The 14,289-nt window shown below is 40.6% G+C and overlaps 1 protein-coding gene across 5 annotated transcripts in view; it reads left to right on the top strand.

The window, feature by feature from the left end:
• The window catches only part of SPAG9 (sperm associated antigen 9), a 57,905-nt gene extending 45,171 nt beyond the window's left edge, over positions 1 to 12,734 (top strand). For 3 of the 5 annotated variants that reach the window (XM_042865010.1, XM_042865011.1, XM_042865014.1), the window contains 7 exons: positions 1,408 to 1,556; positions 2,681 to 2,852; positions 3,831 to 3,944; positions 5,710 to 5,748; positions 6,610 to 6,786; positions 7,549 to 7,686; positions 9,169 to 12,734. In XM_042865010.1, coding sequence (XP_042720944.1) covers positions 1,408 to 1,556; positions 2,681 to 2,852; positions 3,831 to 3,944; positions 5,710 to 5,748; positions 6,610 to 6,786; positions 7,549 to 7,686; positions 9,169 to 9,284 — 905 coding nt within the window. In that variant the 3' untranslated portion in view covers positions 9,285 to 12,734. The remainder of the gene's footprint in view (positions 1 to 1,407; positions 1,557 to 2,680; positions 2,853 to 3,830; positions 3,945 to 5,709; positions 5,749 to 6,609; positions 6,787 to 7,548; positions 7,687 to 9,168) is intronic. The other 2 variants (XM_042865012.1, XM_042865013.1) reach the window with 1 other exon arrangement.
• Positions 12,735 to 14,289: the final 1,555 nt, after the last annotated feature.

A 14,289-nucleotide genomic window follows, 5' to 3' on the forward strand; every position in this document is an offset into this window, starting at 1 on the left:
TCCTAAATGCACAATATAGGAAAATGAAGTACGCATTAAATTGCCCTGTGCTCTGATGTTAGTCTCCTTTGGATTATAGGTCTGCAGTGGAATCTTTTCCTGTTTTCTTTTTTTTTTTTTTTTAAGGCTTTGTTTAATCTTTCACAGAGTAATCCTCTGGTTCTTCCTGCTTTTGTTAAGGCTTTCTTCTTTCAGGTAGTCCTTCTGTCTGGTATGTGGCCAAAAAGAAAAAAGTGACCCTGTCAGCCCTTCTGGCTGCCTGTTTCTAGGTTCTTATACAATGCAATGTAAGTGTTGCTAATGACCTTTGAGGAAAATGTGGGCTTATTCTGACTCCCACAGAATTTTTTGCACTGTTCTGCTACATAGCTGGAATTCTTTCTTATCACAGGAAGAAAATAAGGAGTATAGGTATGTGCACTAACAGCAGAAAGCCCACTGATAGAGTCTGCATTGATCACTGTCTGTTCATCCTGACCAATAGTTGACTTTTGCTCTGTTACTGACCTTCAAAATTGTGTGTGGCCAAGTCCTGTAGAATTCTGTAAGCATCTCTGAGAGTTTCTGTCCACATCGCACTGGGACAGACTCTGTTCTTCAGCCTCTGGAATAAAGACCTACTGGGGAATGTCCGAAGAGTAATTGGAATTCATCTTGTGGCTTCTCTCTGCAGACTCCCTGTTCATTTGCTCTTTTCCCTTGTGTAGTTGAAATTGCTTTTCTTGGTGTTCAAGAGAATTAAGAGGTTGCATAGCGCCGACACAAATACTGGAAAAGATGCATCTAGGGTGAAGTTGTGATGTTTTCTGCCTTTTAAATTCTAATGGTTTGTAATCCCTTCAAGTATCTCAAGTAAATATCGGAATGATCTCTGTGTTAGCTTAGCCTACAGCAGAATTTCATTTGGTGTTGGGTGACCAATTTTAGTATGATTTCCAGTGGAGATCAGGTGCCACTCTAAGGTCTAATAACATGTAAAAAAAAAAATCATGATGCACTGGCCAGCATTTCTATGCTCAGCCAAGCAGTAATTGCCTAGCACTGTGTGGGTTGTTGCTGCTTATGTATACTGATGCCTGTCCAAGTAAAGCATTTAACACTAGGTAACTTTCTGTTTTTACAAGTGTTTTGACATGTTTGGAATGTGAGTCATAGTACAGCCTTATATAAAAACAGAGTAGCATTTGGGGTGTTGGTAGTTCATACGAGTAAATGCTGTTTTTTTTACATGTGGAGCCTACCCGTGCATTTGTATTGACTTACCCAGATCATTACAGTGCTTTTGAAAAATGAAATTATTCTTAAGGTATTTACCTGTGCTTTTAAGTTACTTTTAAACTGATAGGAACCTATGCTTTGTTTTTTGTTGTTTTTTTTTTTTTTCTTATTTTGCTTCTGTTTTTAAAGATGGTCAGTGGGATTTGACAAACTATCACCTCTTAGACCTGGGCCGGCCGCATCATTCTATAAGATGCATGACAGTGGTGCATGACAAAGTCTGGTGTGGCTACAGGAACAAAATCTATGTTGTTCAACCAAAGGCCATGAAAATAGAGGCAAGTTAAAATGGTGTTTAAAATAATTCTATGTTTTGTCTTAATGCCATCTCGTGTTACAGCAAACTCCTGAGTAACTCCAGAGAGTACTTATTTGTTCATCAGCACGTAGATAGGCAGGCAAATTTGTTTTAGGGAGCAATTCTTAATTTTCCAAGGATGTAATGATTCTGGAAAAATGTAAGGTAGTTCTTATTTGTTGAAACTGATTATTCTGGGGTTTAGTTCTCTACTTTGTCCAGGCCAGAAGCTAGTAAGTGTCCTTTTAGGTCTTCGTAGAGCTTGCAGTGCTAGATCCAAGCTCATTCTTTTCATTTATGCATATTTACTTATTCATTATGTTCTCCACCCACCCACAACCTTCTCCAGAATCTCTCTACATACTTTAGAGGTTTGTAAGTGCTAATCTTGAGTGTACTCTCCCTCCAGTTATAGAGTATTATGTTTATGTAAGGTGTGTAAGCTGGCTTCTGCAGTGTTCTGAGTATACAAGTGCATGAAAAGCCTGTGGTTTCTGAAAGCAATTAGCAATATTAATACTTCAGCTTCTTATCCTTGGTCTGTGAAATGGATCGGACTTTGGGAGGGTGACTGCTCAGCTCTTCTGGAAATATTAAGGGCCCAATTCGTAATCTGTTTGTGAAGATTACTGTGTATGCAAGGAAACCTGTAAGAATTTATACAATAGTGAACTGTTCTGCTGGATAGTTTGTGTTCAACAGGTGTGAGTTTGTATGCAATAGCAAGGCTTGACAGAACTGGGAAGAAAAACACCTTTGGTGCATGTGTATGTTCTGCAGTGACTAAAGACCCCACACTGAAGAGGATCCAGGATAAAACAGATAGAAATAGCAGTAGGCTGGTGAGGTTATGTGAATGAAGATGCAGCAGTAAAGTATGGCTTTCAGATCACACTTCAGGGCAGGCAATCAGCCTTTTTACTGTTTATCAGCATCATACTGTAATACTAACTGAGCTAAGCACTAAGGGTCTGCTGGTGGTCTTATAAATCAGAGGGTAGTAGATGACTTAAGGAAATTGCCAGTACTGACCATGTAAGGGTGGCGCAGAAGTCCTTTGTATTCTTTTATTTATTTTCTAATTCAAGATCCCATCTTTTATAGAAGTCATTTGATGCACACCCAAGAAGAGAAAGCCAAGTGAGACAGCTGGCATGGGTGGGTGATGGGGTATGGGTGTCGATTCGTTTGGACTCTACCCTGCGTCTCTATCACGCACACACGTATCAGCACCTGCAAGATGTGGACATTGAACCTTATGTAAGCAAAATGTTAGGTAAGTTGATAAGAAAAACTGTAGCGTTCTTATACCTCTCGCTGTCTGGGGCTTTCTTTTCCTGTTATGAGTCAGGCAACTCTTATTTCAAATGAAGTTGAAGGGTGGGTGGAATGCTAGTCAAATCCTGCTGCATGTGAAAATTTGGTTCTGCAAGTAGAAACTTAAGTTAGCCTGTCTCTGGTAAGGTCTGATCCTGTCAGATGTCTGAGCTGTCCCTTAAAACTCAGAACTAATGAGGAAAATGATGTTTGGGCAGGAATAACAGACAGCAAAATGTTAACGACTAGAATGATGCCTCTCAGAGTGGGAAGAACCCATTACTTTCCTGCAAAATTTGCCCTTTTCTAAGAAAGTACAAATGCAAAATAGCAAATTCTTACTGCTGTCAAAGCTAATAAGCTTTCTGCATTTTTGTGTTTATATAAGAGTAGTTTGACTACCTACGTAACCTGAGAAGGTAATTGGTCCATTAGAAGTCCTTCACAATTAACTATTGTGTCATTGGTGCAAAGGAGAGTAGTGTGTAGCCCACATTCCCCTACTTCTGACAGCTTTCTTCTGTTTCCTGTATAGTTCTAATGATAGCCTCTGAAACTCCCTTGTAGAGGAAGCAGTATCCTTTATTTTAATGGGCAAGAAACTGTTATTTCACAGTTGAATGGCATTTTTTTGTTTGACAGACTGCCGTGGTGCTGCAAGCCCCAGAATAACTTACTGTGCAACATTAAGGAGCTGTTGTGTTTTTTGTGTTTTCTCCCAGTACACGTTTGTCTCCTATATGGGTTCACAACTTCTCAGAAGTTTTAGCACTTTATTTTGCCTTTACAACTCAAATGTGCTCCTCTGCCGTGCTTGTTTGAGGTGGGAGGGAATTATTTGTCTGCATGAGTTGAGAGCTGAAGTTAAGAATCTCTTTTATGGAAGTAAAATTATTCTTGCTCATAATTTTTGATGAAAAGCATCTTTTGTTTTTAGGTACTGGTAAACTGGGATTCTCATTTGTGAGAATCACAGCTCTTATGGTGTCTTGTAATCGTTTATGGGTAGGAACAGGAAATGGTGTCATCATCTCCATTCCATTAACAGAAAGTAAGTAAAATATAAATAGCTGCTATTCAATATGCTGTAAATGCAAAGAAAAAAGAACACTGAGGGTCATTCAGATGCTTGCTATTGGGTAGAAAACTTTACTGACAGGTCTGAATCTTTCAGGTTTGTGACAGATTAGCTGCTAAGCATTATGGAGGCCCAAGCTATGTCCATGGTTACAAGTCTCTGAGCAAAAAACAAAACAGAATGGAAAAAAAGAAAACCAAAAAACAGCCCATCTCCAAAGCATCTTGCTCTGATTTGAGTGGAGTTGCTCTGGCTTGAATTTGAAAGGCATCCATGCAACCTCAGAGGTGTTGGGAGTCGTAGCAGTGTTCATTGAAGCTTATTTGTGTGTAAAAGAGTTTTCTAACTGATGATATGGTTGCCATGTGATCACCAGAGTAGATTTTTGTTTGGTTTGAGCAAATTGGTATTGTTGCTAGTACAATTCAATCAGCTTTAGTTCTTGAGAATTCATCGCAAACTTGATATGGAAGATTGGAACAGCACTGGCACCAGTAGCTTTGAAGGACATGGAGATCTGGGAGTTTCCAAGCAGTTTCTTTAAGTAGAACATAAATTTCTGGGTAGAATTCCAGCACTGTTAATCCAGGTATCTGCTTAATAACTGAGTGATTGAACTGTTGTTGAAAATACCGAAACGGCTTGGGGATAGGAGAGGAAATATGGTTGAATCCTGGGAGAAGGCAGCAATCCTGTTCAAGGGCAGACTGAATCTTAAAGGATAAATTTGGGAAGATTCTCTATATATTTGGCCATTTAAAGCAAGCAGCAAAAAATAATCCTTGTGCTACTGATGAAATCATAATCTAATCATAAAAGACATGGACAGAAGCTCCAGAAAATAAAACACAACACTTTGTAATTAATGGTACTGTGTTCTGAATAGAAAGTAGTGCAGTCTGATGGGTGACGCTGTGGGGTAACTTAGTGGCAGAAGCTCTTCATGTTGTATCTGCATTGTTGAACAGCACATACATGCATTGTTTCTCATACTGTTCCATTGCATTGTCTGTTCATTTGATAACTGTCTTTTTGCATTGCATGTGTACTAGGGAAGGACAGGCTTTCTGTCATTGATTTGAACTAGTTTAAATCATGCTGTCAGAAATTACAGCTCTTGCATCAAGCCTAATTTAATGTTTCCAGTAGAGTTTGTTTTAAAACAAAGTGAACATGGAAAAAAAAAATCGCTAGGAAAGTTATTCAGATTAATTTCAGTCTTGTTAGTTGATCATGAGTTGGAATAACTGTGGATAGCCTGATTGTGGGTTTGAGAACCCTTATTATAAATATTCATGGCTTTAAAAAACAGTCACGTCCTTGCATAATCAGTCGTGTATCTCAGTTCCTTGGGTCTCATTAGCAGGGTACCTTCCAGATCTGCAGATGCTGTTTCAAAAGGGCACTTGAAATCATGAGTAGTTACGTATTTGGTAGTTTTCTGCCAAGGAAAGAGAGAAAGGGGAAACATTGCTAATGAATAATAAATTCTATAGTGATAAAGCACATGAAAGTGGCAGTGCTTCTGTTGTGCATTTTATACTGCAACTTCTATAACAAGATGCTGTTCTTTGACTTTTTATTGAGTCTTCTGTAATTAAATACTTGCTGGTTTTTAGGAGCTAAAATTGAAGCTCTGTCTTATCAAAAACCAAAGTAAAGAGTGGTGGGTTCTCATTAATCCTTCTCCTCTACTGTCATACCTATCTATTTCCCCTTTCCTCCTTTCTCACTTTAGCTGTAATCCTCCACCAGGGACGTTTACTGGGGCTGAGGGGTAAGTGCAGATCCTGAACAAAAATCTGTTTTCAGGCTTCTAATAGCCACTTTGAGGCTGTTTACCACTCCCTATAGATCTACCCTCTGTATGTTCCTAAATGTTTTTCCACTTGCAGTTACTGCATTGCAGCAGTTTTATGTTTGCTAAATGGCCACCAGTCTGCTCAGCAGTTTAGCATATCATCCTGTGTTGCAGCTGAACTTTCATACAGACTTTATTTTTCTTTCAGCCAATGTGATACCATATCTTATAACTCTGTCATTAATCCACATCATTTACTGTCTTGTTACAAATCACTGTTTCTTTCACTTCTTTGGTAGTCTGTAGAATGGAGATGGCTTGTATGTCTAGCATGAGTACTTCTGTTTAATTGATTTTAAAACTTCTCAAGAAAAACTAGACATAGAAATGATAGCAGGGTGGCTCCTGCGTGGCCGCAGGTGGCTGTTGAGATTTCCGTACTTGCACGGGGATTCCCTCTGATAAGTTGCAATGGAAACACAAGTTACATGTTGAAGTATATTGAATTTGCTCGTACTGAAGCACATTGGAGGTACTTATTTCCTAGAGAAGATACAGTCCTTTCAAAAGTTATTTTTTCCAAAAGTAGGATATTGAAATCTGTTGTTTATGCTAGACTAATAAGAATCCTGCTCCATTTTCTAATGTACTTAAAATAACGAAGCATGCAATCTCTTTTTTTTCCAGCTCTGTCTTGAATTGGCATTGCTGCCCTCCTGTTTCATTTTTATCTGAGTTGGCTGTAGCTTTTAGATGGTACCATAAGGTTCCTTAACAAATAACCATTTCTGTAATTTGTATTTTCAAGTAGAAAACACTTGTGTTCTTCTTTTACAGCTAATAAAGCAGCCGCAGGCTCTGGAAACCGTCCAGGTAGTGTAATTCGTGTCTATGGAGATGAGAACAGTGACAAAGTGACTCCAGGAACCTTCATACCATATTGCTCAATGGCACACGCACAGCTTTGCTTCCATGGGCACCGTGATGCTGTCAAATTCTTTGTTGCAGTACCTGGTGAGCTTTTTGTTACCCTTCCTCAAATGAAGCTTTTGCCCTCCTTTGCTTCTTAAAAGTGTAGCTTTTTAGCGAGTGTATGAAATTGTGTACTCAGAAACAAGTTTACTACATTTTGATTTGTGAGACTTTTCTGATTCTCAGGTACAGGGGGGAAGGGCTTGGTGACAAAGAAGAGTTTGTTTTCATCTGGGAAAAGGTTCTGCCTGAATCTGAGCACTTGCCTGCTGAGAGAGTGGTCAAATGCTGGGTAATTTAAGGTCTGAATTAAGAATCTGACTTGCTGCAAGAAAGAACAACTACCAAGGGAGAAGCCCCCAAAGGAAAGAATTTGGGTTTAAAAAAAAAAAAAAGCTTAGAGTTTTCTAGAAGCTGTAGTACTGATGAAGTTACCCTCTCAGCAGTTGTGTGTGCACTTGGCGCTGGAAGTAAATGACAGAAGTTTGCTTACTGGGCTGATATGCTGAATCATTTCAGTTGTGTGTCTGAAAAAGTCCTTAAGTCTGTTTCAATGTCATTCTCTAGATCTGCCAGTGCTGAGAATTCTACCAAGAGGCATTTCATTCTGACTTGCACTGAACTGACCTGACTTATGTCTTTAGATATCTCTTTAGAGAGAGGAAATCAGAGCACAGCTACCTTCTTTTTTTTGCCTCTTGCTGAAGAGGTGCTGGAATCCCCAGCTGAGTATATTAGGTGACCAAGTGCAGGTGGCATTACTGTGAGACATGGCCTAAAAATGTGTTCTGTGTTTTTATACAGGTCAGGTTGTTTGCCCACAGAGTAGTGGTGGAACAGAGCTAACGAGTGACAAGCCAGCCCAAGAATCCTTCAGCCAGGGTCCCTTAAAATCAATGTTGGTGATAAGTGGTGGAGAAGGATATATTGACTTCAGAATGGGTAAGAAATACTGAGCTTAAAATCCAGCATTGGGTCATTAACCTTATCAAAACTTCACTGTGACTGCAGAATGCATTTCTGTGGTTAGTCAGTTCTTGAGTGTTTACTAAGCAGGTAGATAGAAACATCTTTATTCTCATACATGCATCTTCAGTTTCTACTTCTTCCAGTAAACCCTGACCTCTGAGAGAAACTGTGAAACATTCATTTGAAACAGTGCATGGCAGTTCATGTATTCAATCTTATTTTGAAAGATGGAAGCCTTCTGACTCAAGCTGCTAGAAAATGTCCTTAGTTAGATGACCTTTTATGGTCAGTTTTCATATTTAAGTAAAGTATGAGGTGAACAACACTCAAACCCATATGTACTTGTGTTTAAGGGGAAAGGGGAAGAGTAACTCACTGTTATCTTTAAATGCCCATCCTGTTATGATCACTACATTTTTTGGATAGCATTTCTGTGTGATGCAGCCCATAAACGATCTCTTGTGTAAACACCTTTTAATTGACACTTCAGGAAAATATAACAAGAATGTTCAATATTTAGAATCTGTGGCTGGAGAGTGTGAGGGAAAAGTGCTCCGAAAGCACTCCCAGCTCTTCATTCTGACCTCTCATTGATCTCTAGTGTATAAAAAACAAAACAAAGCCAACAAGAGAAACAGATACACATGTAATACCAACAACCCCAAAACAACCCATGAACACCAGCCCAAATTCTGTCATGTCCAGTGTAAAACATGTTCCAGCTGCTAACCCCAGTGGAGTGCCACAGGACTGTGGCAATTCTTTGCCACATTGTAGTGGGACACTAAAATTCTGTACTCATTTTAGGCAAGGTAGGTGTAGGCATGTAGCAGACGTGCATTTTGTCCTTGTCATGTGATACAAAGACATGTACTTAAAGTTTCAGAGGTATAGCTGCACTGACTTGGCCATTACCACGAAAGTGTAAGCAAACTGGATCGAGAACAAGTTTGGTCTATTCTATGTTTAGACTCCTCACAGCTCCAAAGTAATCTAACGAGAAAATCAGGCAAATTGCGACTTGGAACTGTCCTGAAGCTGTCAGTAAGCTCCAATGTGATCTGTTAGAGCTGATGTTCTGTACCACAGGACTGCCACTGGAGTGGTGCTTATTGCATCCTGAATGTTTGGTTAGTGGTTGGTTTGTCCCCTTTGATCCAAGCTGCCTTTAGCACAGTCGTAAAGCTGCTCTTCTCTTTCGAAGTGATTAAAAAAAAAAAAGCCACAGTTAATATTCTTCTAGAATTGAAGAATGTGGCTGTTGGAATAGCAGGCTCTGAAACAACTATGCAACCAGCTTTCCATTTGTAATGTGTATATTCAAGTTTGTGAATATTCTCTTATGAGCGTATGGCAACTACTGTCCTTAGCATTATAAACCCAGATGTTATTTCTGTAGTCCCATTTGGTGTCATGTCTTCATTGTCTGCCTGAATCAAAGCTGATGTTTTTCAGGTGATGAAGGTGGAGAATCTGAACTTCTTGGAGAAGCTCTGCAACTTGAACCTTCTGTAGCCAAAGCTGAGAGGAGTCACTTAATAGTGTGGCAAGTAATGTATGGCAGTGAGTGAGCCTGTAGGATGCAGCTTGGAGACCTTAAGCTAAAAAGAAAAGGAAAAAAAAGCGCTTCTGCATGTTTTTTATTTTGTGAGACCTGTTTCACTACATGATGTTGAAGCATTTCTTTGCTGTCTAACTTTTATATTGCAAATCTGTCAGACCTTTAACTATACAGGAATTAGCTTGTGCTGTTTTACTGCACCTTTGTTACATGGAACAGTATAATGAAATCAGAACTTTCTCAAAACTGGTGTGCACACCATAATAAGCAATCGAGACGTTAGTTTTACTGTACCACAACAATCTAATGTAGTTCATTCCTTTGGTAATCTCACCTGAGTTTGGCTTTACTATGACTGAGCTTCATTTCACTGTATAATGCATTGAGTAAAACAGCAAAGTTATTCCCAGAGTATTTAGGAAAAAAAAAAAGGGCAAATCATAGGATTATCAGGGCTCATCCAAATATTCAGTGAGAGCTAAGGCAAATTGTTCCAACTTTTGTTTCCAAACCTTGAAAGTCTCGCTTACGTCATGTATACAGATTAATTTGTTACTTTCATCAAAATTTCTGGGGGGAAAGAGGAGATTGTATAGAAGTGACAATATTTAAATAAAATGACATGTTTTCACTGTTGAACCTTAAAGTTTGAGAACTGCTGCCCTCAATCAGCGATTTCAAATGCAGCATTTTTTCCCATCTCCCTGACACAGATACATGTGAACAACTCTGTTTCCAAAGGGTGTTCTTAGGATGATTCAAGTTTATAAATAATCAGAGTTCTTCAACAGGGGATACACCTTGTTTTTATTTTTTTCTTGTCTTAACTCAGTGTGTCCTAATCACCAGAATGATCTTCTCTGCCTAGCTGGTCGAACTCATGAGTCACTACATGTGTGAAGGTTAAAGACCTCGATTAAGCACGAGAAAAGACTGAGAGTGTACAGGGAAAATGCATCCTGCCCAAGTGAGATTGTAAATGAACTTTAGTGCCTGATGGCAAGGTACAAAGTGTATTTTTTGTAGCTGCATACTCCCATTTAGTCCCACCCAAAACATGTAGCAATGTTAGCAGGTAACACTAAGATGGAGTGAATTGTTGAAAGTCAGGAGACTCTAATATCAGGCTGACATTCTGTCTACTCACCATCTATTTTTTTTAACCATAAATGTGAGTTGAAGACTGTCTTCCTTTTACATTGAATTTCCTATATTGGTGTCAGACCTAACTTAACCAATTCTTGATTTCTATTCTTTGGAATACTGTAAAACACAAATTTGCTCTTTCGTTTGTTCTCTAAAAAGCAAAAGCTGGAGGGGTTTAATGAACATCCAGCATTTACCCCCAAAAGACTGGGACTAATATGCGAATGCTGAACGGTTTCAGAGAAGTAGGTGTAGAAACACTTTTTAAAACTGCCTAAACATTTTTATGCAATAGGAGCAGTTCTGGTCTATCAGGCAGACATGTGTTTATATATTTTCTTAATTTTTTAAATGAACACATTTAGCTGAGGTCTATTGTGTAAATATATATTTAGGCAGCTTTTTCAAATGCATATCATAGCTGATAAACCAGAAAAACTCCATTCAGGTCTATTGGTTAGATTTATATGTATAAATACTTTTTAAGCAACATATTTTGTATGCAACTGTTCCTCTCGTAAATATGTATCTAGGACACAAGTTATGTAGTAAAAATCCTTATTAAAGAAGTCTAATATCTTGGTAGTATTTTTCTCTTCAGAATGCCAAAAGTGACGAGAGCACACTGTTCATAATTTGCTTTCCAAATTCATCTTTGAAGTCACTCTTAGGGTACTTCAGCTTAATTCTAAAGTCTGGAATAGGAATACAGAAAGTAAACTGACTGAACGCTCTCATAGAGGCCTGTTTAAAACTCACGTAGTCACGTATGCTGAAACCTGAAGCACATCTGAATTAACTTGGGAAATTGGATGTCTAAGAAAAAAACTGTCTACACTTCTTCACTGTGAGTGGTGCAGCTCCATTGCTTCTCTTGCCGTCTTCCTAAGTTTGTTTTTCTCCAGCTTCCAAAGCTTGTGCTCACTGCTTGATTGTCACGTTCTCATGTTCTCAGAAGAAAAACAAACGCACAATTCTGTTCCTTGGTGCCCGTATAGCGTTTTATTTGTGGTAATGATCTGTTTTCTGTGGATGGTTTGACTGCCTTGAAGCAGAGCAGTTTAATCTGGCAATTTAATCTGGTCTTTCACCAAGCACATCGGTCCTCCGTGCCATTCAGTCACCTCAGCAGGCCAACTTCTGCTGGTTCTCAGCAATGATTGCTTCTGTCCAAAAGTAGAATGGATTTTGAAGAAGACAGTAGGTTACCTGTGTACCACTGTGGTAGATGAAAGGCGTGTGCACTTCTCTGTATTTCTCATTTTAGAATGTTACCCCTGTCCGAAGGCAGAGCAAAATGACTCCCTGTTCTCATCACAGTGCGCTGGGGTTTATGAACTCCCTGCCTGAGGTGATCTGAGTGGAGCAAAGCCCCAGGCACTGAGGTGATGCGCTCCCCTGGAGATCGTCTCCAGAATGTTTGTGCGTACACTCGTGATTAAAGCATCGTGTAGGGAGGAGCCGATCTCTTGACAGCTACAGCTTGCTGATAGTTTGGAAACGTTTCGAGCACAAAACGTGCAGCGCAGTGCTTGCCCAGGTGAGGGTGTTTGTGTGTAAAGGTGGGATGCGTGGTGTGAGCTGCTGCATTGCCCACTTCCTGTCAAGGTCTTCCTGCGTTGGATCAGATAGAGCTGGCAGAGCATAGACACTTTATCATAGGCTGCCTTAGTAACAAACAAGTGTTCAATCTGTTTTATTATACGAACTGTTCTAAAGGACGCGTGTCTTTTAAAATGCTGTGTAACTATTTATTTCCATGTGAGTATTATGAAAGTTACCAAAGGATTAAACCTGACTTAGCACTCTTGTAAGGGACCCTGTCTCAGCAGGGTCTTGTGAAGGCCCTGCTCGGTGAAACGCGGCACGGTAAACTCAAATACAGCTCTTTAAGGAAATGTTTTTCTAACAGGGTTATGCCATATTGTAACGACCTATGTTGCACCTCAAAGCATTTTTCTATACACTAAATGCCTCTCCCGCCCTCTAACAAGATTAAGTTTCCTTTGTTAGTTTTGTTGATGCACATTTCTCAATCTTTTAAACATATTTTAAACATTTTATGGTCTGTAATTTTTGGAAGTTTTGTCTGTTGAACACTTTACGCTGAATTTTACTTGCCTCTGTAATCCGAGATGGATACTACAGCGTTACACTTGCTGTCTGTTAAAAGTTGAGGCTTCTTTTCTGTGAGCAGAAAAGCTCATATAGCAGTGTAGTTATTTCAGTATTTATTTCTATTATTGAATCCATGGGGTTCAGAATGTAACTTTGTACATGAAATATATATATAAATATGTATATGAAACATGCATTGGGTTGGTGTTTTCTTTGTGGTCTTGTGTCTTGGGGTTTTCTTGCAAGTCATTTGCCTTGCTGCCTCCCCAGAGCAGGTGCACAGAGCAGTTTCCATCTTCTCAGCGCGTCCTTTCACAGGGATCTCATGGCACTGTGCTGACTGCATGTATCAAATAGGAAGCAGCATCATCTGCCTTCGCTCTGGCAAGGTTAAAGCTCATTTCTCCCAGCCTGCTGTGCATGTGGGTAAGTAACTTGATTCTTCAGATTTTCCTACAAGGGATTATTAAACCAAACTGAGGGATTGGTTTTTTTTGCCATCCGCTCCCTTTCATTTTTCTCATGTCTGTATGAAAGCTCCTTGAGCAGTGCAGTCTGTGGATGTTATTTAGCATTACGGTCATCTCTGTGCCCCTTAATTCTGCTGTAGAAGAATACCAGGAAGGAGCTTTTTGGCCTTGGGCTGTGCTTGGGTACAGGACTTATAAGTGCTGTCTTGTGTGGTTGTAAACTTCTGCGAAGAGCGCTGAGATGACAAACCCAGTTCTGAGCAGAGTGGTTCCTGTGCTTTTTGGAACGCCTGAGCGTGGCGTGGTGGGGATGGTTCACTGCGTGTGGTTCTAAATGGGATGAATCCACTCGGGACTCAGAACAGTTTGTTGTATTTAAACACAAGGTGGTGCTCTAAGAACCTACAGGCCACGTGGAGATGTGGGGAGAGACGTCATGGTGCTGGAGGCCGCTCTGCTCCCTGCCTTCTGCCAGCAGGCAAGTTTCAGGTTTCCTTTAGCAACTCTTCAGGGTGAATTCCTTGTGTCAGCGGTTGAAGGAAATGGGAAATTGGGCGTTTGATTATCAAAAGGCTCAGAAAACTGCTTGCCCTTGCCTTCCCCCAGGTTGTTGTTTAGGTCTTGCTGCAGGGATTTCTCTTCTTCACTGCCCACAGGGCCCAGAGCTGGGACCTGTTCAGCCCACTGCAGCCAGAGCTTGGAGTAACCCACTTCTTTGGTCCAGATGGTGGGAAATACGGGCAGGGTTCAGGTGGGTGCTCCTCACACTCGTTTTCATGAGCAGAAGCACCGCTGACCTCTTTCCTCCCATGGCCTTGGGGCTCTCAGGCAGCTGCTGAGCGAAGGAGAGCAGCACTGCCCTGGGCTGCTGCCTCTGTGGGGCAGCTCTGCCCCATGGCTGTGTCAGCTGCCTCAAGTCTGGAGCTTAAGTAAGGAGGGGGGGGACAACAAAACAGTGAGTTGGAAGTCTTCCTGGATTCCACATCTGCTTTCCACTTCCACTGCTGTGTGTGGAGAGGCCGGCATAGGGAGTGCTGGGTCCAGGTGGCCCCGGGGCCACTGTTGGTGGGGTTTGGGCCCTATGGTGCCACTGTCCCCACGGGGCGTTTCTCTGTCCTGTGTCTGTTCCCAAGGCCCCTCCCCAGCCTCTACATCTGGGAGCTCCCATCCCGTGGCAGTGCTGACTTTCATCCTGAGCTGCTCTTGGACTCATTGTTGAATTGTTACTATCTCAAACCCACTCCTTGTCACATCTTCTGGGAGTAGGCAGAGGCATTGAAA

The sequence above is a fragment of the Lagopus leucura genome, unplaced genomic scaffold (genome assembly GCF_019238085.1).
Source record: "Lagopus leucura isolate 7727_CA_CO unplaced genomic scaffold, USGS_WTPT01 Super-Scaffold_797, whole genome shotgun sequence".
In the NCBI taxonomy this organism is placed as follows: Eukaryota; Metazoa; Chordata; class Aves; order Galliformes; family Phasianidae; genus Lagopus; species Lagopus leucura.